The sequence below is a fragment of the Antennarius striatus genome, chromosome 24, assembly GCF_040054535.1.
Source record: "Antennarius striatus isolate MH-2024 chromosome 24, ASM4005453v1, whole genome shotgun sequence".
Taxonomy (NCBI): domain Eukaryota; kingdom Metazoa; phylum Chordata; class Actinopteri; order Lophiiformes; family Antennariidae; genus Antennarius; species Antennarius striatus.
In genome coordinates this window covers 1,801,020-1,813,719 of record NC_090799.1, presented here as the reverse complement: position 1 = coordinate 1,813,719, position 12,700 = coordinate 1,801,020, and the positions used below count along the sequence as shown (strand labels likewise).

The 12,700-nt window shown below is 40.7% G+C and overlaps 1 protein-coding gene across 3 annotated transcripts in view; it reads right to left on the bottom strand.

Annotated features, from left to right (window-relative positions):
• mgat5 (alpha-1,6-mannosylglycoprotein 6-beta-N-acetylglucosaminyltransferase) overlaps positions 1 to 12,700 on the bottom strand; it is a 49,839-nt gene that overhangs the window by 28,089 nt on the left and 9,050 nt on the right. For all 3 annotated transcript variants that reach the window (XM_068309224.1, XM_068309225.1, XM_068309227.1), the window contains 2 exons: positions 9,847 to 10,011; positions 1,044 to 1,120 (listed from right to left, as the gene is read on the bottom strand). In XM_068309224.1, coding sequence (XP_068165325.1) covers positions 1,044 to 1,120; positions 9,847 to 10,011 — 242 coding nt within the window. The remainder of the gene's footprint in view (positions 1 to 1,043; positions 1,121 to 9,846; positions 10,012 to 12,700) is intronic.

The window sequence follows — 12,700 nt, the reverse complement described above, 5'->3', positions numbered from 1 at the left end:
GATAGGGCCCTATCAGCTCCAGGGAAACCCACACACAGAGAAACAGAAGCTGCGTGCATCTGTGTGTCTGCGTGTGTGTAAACCAGTATCTGTGTGGGCCTGCCAGGACCCCACTGTCCCTAAAAGTGAAATTAAACCTGTTTGACTTCAGCCTTTCCCACACGAGACATGTTTGTACGAGCGTTTGGGTTTGTAAGGCGTTTTTGAAAAAGCAGTTGTTCACCTCACTCAGATCTTGGCTTCTACAGTAAATTATTACCTTCAGATAGAAAACGGATGCGTGTAATGTTGGTGTAGAACTATGTTAGAGTTTTTTATTAATTTTTAAATTTTCATAAAATGAAGACAACATGAATGACTTCTTTTTGGGTATACATAGCAAATAAAATACTGTACAGGTTTTGAGCACTAGCAGTGCTATGGATCAATGTTGCGTGTCTTGTCACAGCATTGTTTTTATCACACAAAGACATACGTGTGTGGCAAAGCAACCCTATTATAGTGAAGGGTTATTTTTGGCAATTAACTCATCAGAAATGTCTTGCAGTGGCATAGCTCGCCAAACTGGATTTATTGAAAATATAGTGAGACAAAGAAATGGTTATAACTCGTTGAATAGTTTTCTAGCTTTGAGTATCACAGAAAGTGTACTCAGCAGGTTGCTTTTAAAATTAAAATTAGACCATTACCCAATGCCAATTCATTAATTTAAGTTTAAGACAAACAAAATAAAAATAAGATCATCAAATGACAAACAAGCAAAGACCAGAACTAAAGAGAGTCCACTTTGCCAAAAACATATAAAGCATAAGGACCTGCTCGGCCTTAGATGTTATGGCTGTAATGAATCATGAATTATGCTCTCGGCACTTTGCTTGGCTTTTCCATCCATTTATCAAACAATGCTTGCCAGAATGAATCAACAATTGCTTCTCCCACAATCTCAATTCCTCAGTAACAAAATTCCACAGATAAAATCTGTCGAACAGAATGAAATGGAGACGATGTCTTTATGCATGTTTTTCTCAGCGTGTGTCGTTCACCTTGAGTTTGCCCTCGCAGTGAGGGAAGCCTTCCAGGGGTGGCAGCTCACACTTCTCCTGGGCCCCATTCAGGAGGTCTGGAGGGAGAGAGGGAGAAAAACCAAATCAATAACGTTAAGTCGGCTCCAAATTTTTAAACTGTCAGGAGTTTTAACAGGAAGCGCGATCCTCACACTGCAAGTGATTCAAGCTTCAAGGACGCACTTTTACCCCGCCGTTCAGACGGAGCCTCTTTCTGCAGAATAAATTCTGTACAATGTTTAATATAGTAATCTATTACTGGATGATATGCACAGGATTTCTTTCTTTAGCTTTCTGCAGAATTAAAACATTTCTTCATAGGATTCTGTTTAAATCAGTCCTTCAAACATCATTGCTTCAAATTGTCTCTCCAGATTTGTAAGAGATGCTGCGTCTGTGTTTTCAGCAATGTTAAAAATATAATTTCGGTCCATCACTTCGAACAGCACACCCCAAAGCCATGTGTTCACAGGCCAAATGTCATTAAAACGTATTCATCTGAAAATAACTTGTGACTGGAAGCCTGTGATGTACTGCTTTGCTCGCTGCAAAGATAATGTACAATGTCTTGTCTGATCATCAGTTCCTTTGTTACCACATCATAATTTTTTAATCGCATCAACAAAGTAGCAGTATTGAAGTTCCCCCAGTTCAGTGACACACTGGTAAACTTAAAGTTAAGTTAAAATTCTTTTCTCTCAATGGAGACGCTAACATTTACATTTCAGTATCAACTGTTACAAACTAAAATGAAAAAAAAAAAGACTGCATCAGTCATCGCTCAAGTTTAGGAACAGGAGGAACGCAGGACAAGATGAGGCAGACAGGAAGATTTCTCGAGGAACTGCATTCCTCTGTGAAGTGTCTCCTCAAGTGTTACTTAGAGTACCATTAAATTGTGCGAGGCGTCAACGGTTCCCAGAGAATTTTAATAACTTTGATGATGCCTCAAATTTCATGTACTGCCAGCGGATCAACATTCTCACTTGTAGTGACATCTCTGAACATCATGGGATATACAAAATACCTGTATAGTTTGTACAGACATTCACAAAAATTGTCACCTTTATGTTCCCGTCAGGACATACTATCTGGATCATTTTTATGGATAGTCTCTTTGCAAATAATTTCCATTCACTCATCCAACCACATCGGCCTCAGCTATATTTTGCATTTTTTGCACGTCTCAAAATTACAGTTGGACAATGTCAATTACCTCTGTGGTTGGGACGTCTGTTAGCCAGGCTTGGCAGCCTGAATTCCACACAGATAGAAAGCTCAGATATGGGTCAGCTGAGTCCACAATAACACAGACACGGCTTTCTTAACTGTTTGCGTTCTACTATTAAACTCCTTTAACTGCTTTGGGGGGAAGGGACTCACAATGATAACATTCAATATCCCCCAAGGATTAGCATGAAAGCTTGATCACAGGCTTCTTTTCCATATAATCTCCCCTGTGATATCCCATTCAGGGATGTCGGTGGCATGATCACCGACCTCCATATGCAGAAATAAAATATGCAAGGGTGGAGCAGCAGCGCCAACAAGATCTTGAAGTATTAATAAAATGTGTTTGCTCACACCTTTGTTAACCCTTCACCAGCATTGATGAGATTTTTTCTTGTCAGTTCAAAAGTGTCTTCCCTATGCATGTGGCGCAAACATGTGACACCATGTGTGGCCGGAATGCATTAATAGAACTGATAACATCTCCGTCTGTCACGGAAACACCTGGGGGGAAAAAGCAACACATGTAGGGAAAGACAAATATTCAAGATGTAAAGCCTAAAATATTATTTCAACCATTTGTAAAGCAAAAAAATGGACAAAAATGGCACTATCAAATGGTATAAATCATATCGACATGGACAAGCAATACAAAAGTAGAAGTAAAAGAATATGGAAACACCTAGAGACAGAAAATGATGAGCTCATTCTCTGTTACATGGAGCTTTGAAGAGCCGCTTGTAATGTGAAGTTCACCGTGAGTCCATTTCCAACACAAAAACATCTAATCGCCCTTAAATAGCCACACAACAACACAAAGTTATTCTCCCCTCTCCCTCCCAGCCTGGATTTGTCCAAGTCCATGAGGTAATCCAACTTTTGACAACTCCAGAATTAGATCAAGAACATCTGGTTTCATCACTCTTTCAGACTTCATTCTCAAACGAACAAAACCAAAAACCTTTTCTCAAATAACATGGAATCTGCCAGGAGTCAGATAGAATGAAAAAAGTTTTATGATCTGCGGAAACTAAATGAGTGTAATACTGACAACATCAAATGACACACAAGAGAGAGGTTGTGAGAGTTCTAGTCTGAACAAAGGCAAATCAAAAACAAAACAAAACAAAAGAAATTCGGAGGGAAAAGTGATGCCTTCCACACTCTAAATTTAGATGAACTTTGTGTGAAGCGGAGGAATCAGAGTAAGTTTCGGTTCGCGCTGAAAGCAGGCTGGCTGACGGACGACCTCCTCTAAGAGAGTTAACAGCTGTGCAGGTGGAACGGAGTTGACAAGATAATCACACCACTAACACAGAATGAAGAAATCTGTGATTAGGTATAATAATTATAGGGACCTATTTTACATTCACCCTGTGTTTGCAACGTACCATTACCTTCTAGAGTCATGTTTTTGTGGCATAATGAACTCTGACTAAAAAAAAGAGAGGTAGAAAGACAGAACTGAAAGGTCTGATAAAGACAACGATGCACCTATACAGATGATTTATTGTGTATTTGTTGCTTCCAGGTTCTGGAATGGGATTCATATGTGACAGACTGGCAAAAGATTTAGCAAGTACTTTTGTCATTTTTAAATCTGATAGAGCTTCCTGATCTTAGTTTACCGTCTTAGTCTTGCCATCTACACAGTGGTGTAACATGTACTGCCTGGGCATGTGTTTCAAGCTGATCACAACACATGTCAAGTTCTGCCTCTGGTCTCCAGAAGTGTTTCACAGTGACGTTGGGAAACAGTGAAATCCAAAATTCCCCCATGTAACCCTGCTCTCCAGCCAAGGCAGAGACTTGTCTTTCTCTCCCTTCCTCTGCTGCAAGCACAAAGTCTCTTGTCTAGCAGAAATCAATCCCTCTATTGTGCTCAACGCAATCTGATCAGCTCAGTGTTCTCCCGGAAAATATCCAAGGGGAAGATTCAGATTGTGTCCCAAAAGCCGAAGTGAGGATCTGAGGCAGTCCAAAACCTTGATAAGCTCTCACAGTAGTGGAACTATGACTAATGTTCCACTTTGACAAATAGTGGAAAGCTGTGAGTTTAGGCTGCGAGACTCGGACTTCTGAGTGTTGCGTTTACAGAGAACCTGTTGTGTCGAGAGAAGATTGAAACGAAACCAAGAACAGCCTCTAGTTTCTAATCTAAAAGCAGCTACAGTCAGGTTTCATACAAATGTTTCGATTTCCTCTGGATGGCTTTAATTATGCACATATTTCACCTTCCAAACATGCATTTCCTGTAAATGAGAAAACAAAACGCTCAACCTGGTTCAGTTTAACTCGCAGGCGCTGCCTTGGAAGGCCGTTTGTTTGTTGTGTTGTAATTAGCAAAGCAACCAAATGGCCAGAGCAATGCATAATGCAGAACCCAAAATATTATTTGACTCCCAAGCCTCAGTTAGCGAGCCTGCAATGCATCTATGAACAAGTGAGTGATATTACCATCCTGTCAGTCGCTCTGTGCATATTTGTGTTATATTTGCATTCCGCTCTCAACTCCTATGTGCCTGCTTCTGCTCCTCTCCTCCTATTTGGATCCTGACATTCTTGCCTGGAGTAACACTCTGCGGTGAATGTGAAATGAAGCTGGAGGTCCTGTGAATAATATTTTCACATGTGTGCTTGCATGTGAATTAAAAATCATATCCTGGGAAGACGGCTGACATTGGAGACGGGGAGGCAATGTAGATTTTATTCCTACTGGGCTGGAGATGTGGCTTCAACCAGCACAACAACACAACTGGTAGAGAGAAAAGACGACATAGAATACAGGGAAGAATAGTGTATGTACTTGAACACATGTTGCTTCATGTTCCATATACACACACAGAAATTGCACAATTGCACAAAAGGGTGTCGGCCCCAGATGTTCCATCTAACATATCCTAACTTTCCCAATCAGCCATCAAGAGGGATGAGCCTGTGGGGAAAGCAAAAGAAAGAGTGTGTGTGTCCTTTTTGTTTGACTGAATATGTGCGTTTCACAGGAATGGCTTTGGATTCAAGTTAGAACTGCTTCCTATTGATTTTACAGGTGATGATCGTGGCTGTGCTACTGTGCCACTCTTTGTTTCACTGAAAAGCACTGCTGTATAAAAGCTAAAGCTCTCCACGCCAACGAAGAATAAAGACAAAACAGAAACCTTGAGCAGGACCTTGAACAGGACTACCTTTTCATATTACTCCATATTAAAGCCAGTATTGGTTTGCTGTTATATCACTCGTGCTGTTTTAAGCTTGGAGTGTTTCCAACATTTTACAACTTGGACTGCCGAGAGTCGAGGATTAACGTTCAAAAGACGACCCCTGCCAAAAACACATCAGAAATTGTTCTCCGGCAAAATATGTAACGAAAGCCCAGCTGCTGACTCTTTCTGGCTGTCTGCTTGCAACAATACTAGACAATGATCTGCTGTACTCCATACAACAGGGGTCTGAGGGGGCCTACAACAGCACCACACAGCCACAAACATTTGCTTTTGAGGTGGATTCCATGTGTAGATGAAAATGAGTGCATACTCCATCTGTCTCAGAGGAAAGAGCTTGTCTGTGCTTGTCTGTCCTGGAGAGGTTCAGGTCTTTCACCTGTCGCGTCAAGCTCTGAAATAGACAGGTAACTTCAAGGCTCCAGGACACACAAATATGTCTTCTATTTCCTGAACATTCAGGTCTCTCTGGCTTCAGGCTTTTATCTGACCCTAGAGATTTTCATATTTTTATAAACTCGTGGTCATTCCCCTACAACGTTCATTCAAGCTGTAAAACAAGGTCTCTTTGTTTCAGAGTCTTTATGTGAAATAGAATTTGACTGGCTGCCATGTGTATCACTGACGGCTCATAAAAAGCCAGTGTTGAATGTGTTGTTTGGACATCCAACCCACTTAATAAAATTCGAACGCACAAGCAAACAACGGGCCACTGAGCTGAGTCTTAGTACAGCGGGGCTTGTTTGATATAAAAACATCCCAGTTGGGGGGAGATTTGGGGATTCAAATTAATTCAAGAAACAAACAAAAGGATTTAAGAGGTAACCTCATTCTTCAGTAATTTTGTTGCAGGGGAGGACAGAAAACGTGAAAATAAAGTAAGCTACAAAGTAAGCTTCTCAATTCTGCTGTTGCAAAAATTTACATTAGACTCCAGAGGAAAGTAAACACGGATGTTTGTGTTTGAATATATCTGTGATCAAATGATCGCAAAGCAACTTGTTTGCACAGTGTGCTTTTCATAACGTTAACTCTCATTTATTATTGTGATTTGTTCACTGCAGAACTAAACCATCCTTAATGAAAACAACAGAACAGTGACTCTGTTGTGAATAGAAGAATCTCCAAGATATTTTACTGTATTAATGGCAATCATATGATGCCTTTAGACATAGTTAGTAATTTTTTATGGGACAAAAATCGACAAATGAAATCAAGAGGCGAGGAGGACACTTCAGCTTGGCGGAAACCAGTCCTTGTCTCCTGCCTCTTGTTGACTTTGAGACCTTGGATCTCATCTTTCACTGCAAACACAGATTCAAGTGGATCAATAGCTGAAAGAGACAAAGCACCAAAGACACCCTGAGCTGTGAAACCGCAGGACTGTTTAGCAAAAAAAACAAAAAACAGGTCACATAACAAAGACTGGCACCTACAAATTAACCAGATGTCACCACAGACAAAGGCCCTGTCCACACGATGACGGATTTTTTAAAAAACGGAACTTTTTAAAAACGTGTCGAAAACGATTTGCGCCCACGCAACAGCGTTTTTAAAAAAATCTCTGTCCACACGTTAACACACCAGTGCGTTTTCGAAGACGGCTATAAGCATGCCAAACCATGTGGTGGCAATATTGAGTCAAATTTTATCCAATAGGAATCCTCCGTGTTTTGGGCCCACAAATATGACATCACAGCGGTTTCCGTCGCAGGCAAGACGTCAGCGTTTTTAAAAAGTCGCGGATAGGCCGTCCACACGACAACGCAGACCCAGCATTTTTTTTAAAATCCACCTCGGCCAGCGTTTTTAAAAAGTTGCGTTTTCGTTACGGATATCTGCGTTGTCGTGTGGACAGAAGGCGTAAACGCAACCGAAAAGTTGCGTTTTCAAAAAATCCATCATCGTGTGGACGGAGCCAAAGAGGACATTGATAAAAAAGTCATGAGGGGTGAAGACATACCGTATATCACACAGGGAACAAAATAGAGAAAAGTAGAACCTGTTAGATGACTGTGGAGCAACACCTTAGCATTCATATGTCTCTATGCCAGGCTGGTTAAGAGTGTATGAAGAAGGAGATTACATTTTCATGCCTCCAGTTGGCCAGCAGATGAAACGCTGCCAGGGAGGTTGATTAGCCACGTCAACAAGACAAGACGTCACAGACTGCTGCTGGGGGACAGTCCTCCCCTGACTGAACAGTAACCAGGGCCAGCTCCAGTTGGTTCCTGATCCTATAAGGGGCTTCTGTGTCTGCTGTCCTTGGATAAATGCTAAAAGCATGCGAGGCTGAAGCTATTCCTGAGCAGAGACGTTCCTGGTATGTTTGAAAGTTCTATTAAAAGTTTTTGAAGTGCATACAAAGGACTGTAAGGCAATGACAGTGGGCCACATTTTTGTGAGATGACCAGTCTGAAAAAAGCAGCAGTGTTCCACAATGCATGCTCAGTTGATGGTTCACAACAGCAGCAGGAGGAAAATTAGGATTGCAGGGATCACTTCAGGCCAAGTATGAAGCTTCTGGGTTCTAATGAAAAAGAGATGCAGTAATTATAAAATATATATATATATATAGGCTACAATTAATTAAGTTATAGGACAGTCAATGCAAGTTTAAAACTTTTTGATCATTATTTATTTTTGTCATTTTTAATGGTTTTATGAAAACTAAATTGACATCCGAGTTATTGGACTTGTGGGATTTTATGGTGTTGATTTCTTCATAAATAACCAACAGTTACAAATTACCCTTCATCTTATGTGAGCTAACTTGTGATGCATTTTTATGTGAAGGTGTGAATATGTAAAACTCCGAAAAGTAACCGTACACCAGTCTCCACTCTGCTATGGATTAATATGGGAGAGTCCTTGGCTTTGAAAATGTGTACAACTGAGATGGGAACAGAGAAATCCATTGGCTGCTGCTCAGCTCCATCTTGATAGTGGCCTCTCTGAAAGCCAGGCATGTTCCCCTCACTGTCCAGATTCCTATCTCTGTAATTGCCTTCCAGTCAGGGAGGAGCTCCAGTGGTGCTGCCAACGGCGCTTCCTGTCACCCACTCCAAGACAGGAGACATGCTACAAAGGAGACTCTGGAGTGTTGGGGCCTTTACTTCATTGCCAAGAGAGATTGCAGTTGACGCTTTGTTAGTCTGACCTGCATTCAGGTGCCGGGGGGTTGTCTCTCAGGGGTGTTGCTGAGGAACACAGCAGGTCTATTGACATGCGTCGCCTGCCTCACTCAAACTAAGTGTTTTGAAACCAGTATACAGTTTGAGATTAGAGTCTCATCTCTTGTGCCTACAATGTTTGGATTGAGAACAGTCTCTTTTCAGTGCATCTAGGAGACTATAAAATCAAGTGACATTTTAATTAACTAATGAACCCTTTTATTTTTGATACAGTTATTAGTTGTACATAAATATTTATATAGAGCCATTTTCATACCACCATTAATTTTCCTCATAGGTCTAGAAAACCAAATCCAGGCCGTCAGATTGTTTTCTGAATCATGATGAGGGTGAGCAATAGCATTGTCACTGTAAGTAATCGTTAATGATCATTTACAACTAGTGGTCATGTCCATTCATTAAGATAAGGGTTTTCTTATCATCTCAAAGTCTTTGAATTAAAACAGGAAGCCTCGACAGCAACACTGCAACAGGATTAGATCAATTTAAACGTGATTGGTTGACTGAATTAACATATTAAAAGTCTATATGCATCGCTTCGAAGCACACACAGACTCCTCATTCCTACTGTTTAATGCCCTGCAAACAACTTCAGAGTGAGTCAGAAAAAATCAACACCTCACTCTCCCAAATGAGCCGAATCCATCATCTGAAAGCTGGCAGGAGAATCAATGAAAACTAATAAAAGGGTCACCCAGCGTGAACCGAGCCTCATTTGAATTATGCCCAAAGATGTGGTCTGGTTCTGTAAAGTCCCTGGTATGCACTGAGCATAACTGGTTGGATGCCTCCGAAATATTTTTGAAATAAATCAAAGGTCATAGAAAACGGCCAACAACAACTTGCCGGTGTTTCTTTACTCGGCCTCAGCCACTATATGCTGACTCTGCACTTTCATATCCTAAATAAAAGCGGTTTCTCTGCAGGAACTGACTGGAGAGCCCAACATGAGTTGTACTAGAAAGGAAAAATGGCTTTCCAACTTTCCAACTAAATCTTTTTATTAGGAGTGCCACAATCCTGTGAGACTGAATCTCAATATTAATAAAAGCCTTGCAAAAATTCAGCCTGAGAACAAATCTCCACTCATTCAACACAAGAATTCCAGACTGTTGAATAGAAAAATGAAGTGCTTACCTGCTACGTTAACCTTCTCTGCATTCGTAGAGCTGGGTGTGGCTGTGCTTGACCCATTGGTCAAGTTGGCTCCCGTGCCATTGTCAATGTTTTCCACCTTGGCCTCTAACTTGCCCAGTCGGAGCATGATGTTATCCAATAGCACTGCAAGGGTCTTCTTCAAATCTGCAAGTAAAAAAGCAAATCATTACTTGTAATTCTCCACCAAAAATGTCAAATCGCTTACAACACATGGTGTACTACATGTGGATTATTAAATTCACGAGTCAAAAGCTGCTTCAATACAAAAAAGAAACAACTGGACAAGTGAGTGTTCTGCTACCTGACATTTACGTTGGATTAGCAGAGGTCTACAAAGGCAAACACTCGTTGCAGAGGGTACATGTGTTCCAAAAGTATTATTCAAAACAAAAATGAGCATTCTAAATCAAATATTTAATCTACAATGAGTAGTTGCTGCTGGTTTTCAACTGAACTGACACAGTCAGAGATACACACCATACACAGTTTGGCTCTGAGGTGTATCTAAGTAACTGAAGCCGATGAATAACGCTGGTGTTGATTTCGGATGTTGGAAAGTTTACTATTAATGAATGAGCAGGAAGTCTACTGATGAGTAATGAGGGCGTGTGCGTTCTGGTTGTAGTACATAAAATGGAACAACAAATGTCATAATAAATAATAAGCATTTTTCTATATCATACAGCTCAACTATATCTGAACCACATTTTGTCAATGCGCTGGATTTTATGTGCACTGATCCAGAAGCTTGGTCCCTCAGATGATGATAATTGCAGTTTGTCCATTGCATACGAGTGCCACATTTTCCCTCGCCATGATGCATTTGACACGCCAGCTTTCATCACGTCAGAGAGATTGGCAAGGACACAACAAGGCCTGGCAGAGCGCACCAGCCTGTTTCGTGTGAAAAAGAACGCCAGACCGTTTGTCCGATTTGTGAGAGAGGCTGATGAACCAGGAGCAGTGCAGCGAGGCTGAATGGGAACCAGAGGGTTTTGAAACAACACCCTCACCAAACAGAGCTGAACGTCATGAGAAAAAAGAAAAAGAGCGAGCTCAGAGTCTACCTCTGCTGACTTCAGGCTGTACAGGAGGGAGTACCACCAGCCTGATTTCCTGTGAGCTTGTTTCAACTCAAAAGGTCAACAAAGTGCAATAAAACACACTGAAGGTATTGTGTTTTTCATTTTATAGAAAGCATTTTAAGAGTTGGCCCGTGTGGACTTTGCATGTATTACACACCACCACTCACATGACTCTGCAGGATTTTCTGCGTTATGGTTATTGAGGAGTAAGAAATTGGGTCGTGAGTTATTATCTGTTGCAGTCAAATTGGTAAAAGGTATACTATTTGTTTTAAGTAAACAGTCAAATAAAGTTGCTATAATTTAGAATGTATGAATATTTTTAAAACACTAGGAGAGAATAGAGGACAATTAGATGTGACTCAGCAACATTCATTAGCGACGAAGGTGAAGAAGTGGTGCTATAAAAAATGCTTTTTCTCAGCGGTTACAGCAGTACCAGTTGAGAAACAGCCCATTTTGGGACGCACTTCTGTGCATCTCAATATTTATTTTCAAGGTAAGATAATTACTAGAGCAGTAAATATACTGAAGTCTAATTTAAATAATAATTTGAATGCCCAATGAATAGCCACTGATCTGTGTGACAGCTGTGAGGTTGTAGAGGACAGCAGGACAGCACCGTGAGGCTAGATCAAGGAGGTCGGATTAAGTTGATGTTTGGAATCAATCCAATCAGTAGAAATAACTCAATCAGTCAATGATCAATGATCAAGCAGCTTGAAGGACAAAGAAGTGCAGCACAGTCACCAGACTGATTTGTCTCTGACAATCAGGCCAGACTAATGACAAAACTGTGCTCCAAATGGGCCTTTAAGAGATAATATTAAAGTCAGATGCATAAAGAGTTTATGAATAATTATGGGTAGTGAAAGAGGAAACCCTGCTTCCCCTTAAATTCATCACAAATAGTATCAGGGAAAATCATTGACCGAGTGAGTAATCACAGGAAGCACAGAGTATCCTGCTGCCTCGCAATCTAATCACGGCCATGAAATGACTTTTGATGCGATATTGGTCAGCAGTAAGCAAACTATGCATCGGCTTTGACTGCACCTTGAAAATCAATCCATCCTACAGCAAAACAAAACAATCTGGACAGGAAACGGTTCCCTAGAAACTCTTGATGATGTTCAATGGAAATACATAGACTGTTCTTGGATCACACCTCGAATCCATCACATGATTAATGAGGATAACTCAGATGTAAATGTAAAATGCTGCCAATGCAAAGCCTTACTAATTACTTGCTGGAAGTTGCAAGCTCCACTCCTGTTGATGCAAGAGGGAAAAGTACTGTGTGTGAACAATATGCTGGTCAAGGACAAGTGGACGTGACTATGTATTGGCATTTCTGAAATGCTGGAATAACTTCAAACAAACACGAACAGAAACACTGCAAGGCAAGGAGCTCCTTTCTTTCCATACTTTATCATCTTCTTTATGTCCTCTCTCTGACTTAATCCCCTGGCGCTTTACTGTATCCTGTTGTTTCTGTGGGCTTTAGAGAACAATCAATTCCAATCTCAGGTTTCTAATGAAGTATCCTTTTGTACCATAAAGGTCTATTGATGGCATGAATAACTAACCAATGTTAGTTCTAGACATATTCCATTACAGCGTTATGCTCTGTTGTACGCTGTGTCAGCGATAAATCTCTAAAACAAGATTGTGTAACCAGGGTAAAATGTAGCTGCTGTATATAACAATTAAATCCAATTTAAAGAAGTTGTAAAAAGAGAAGGAAC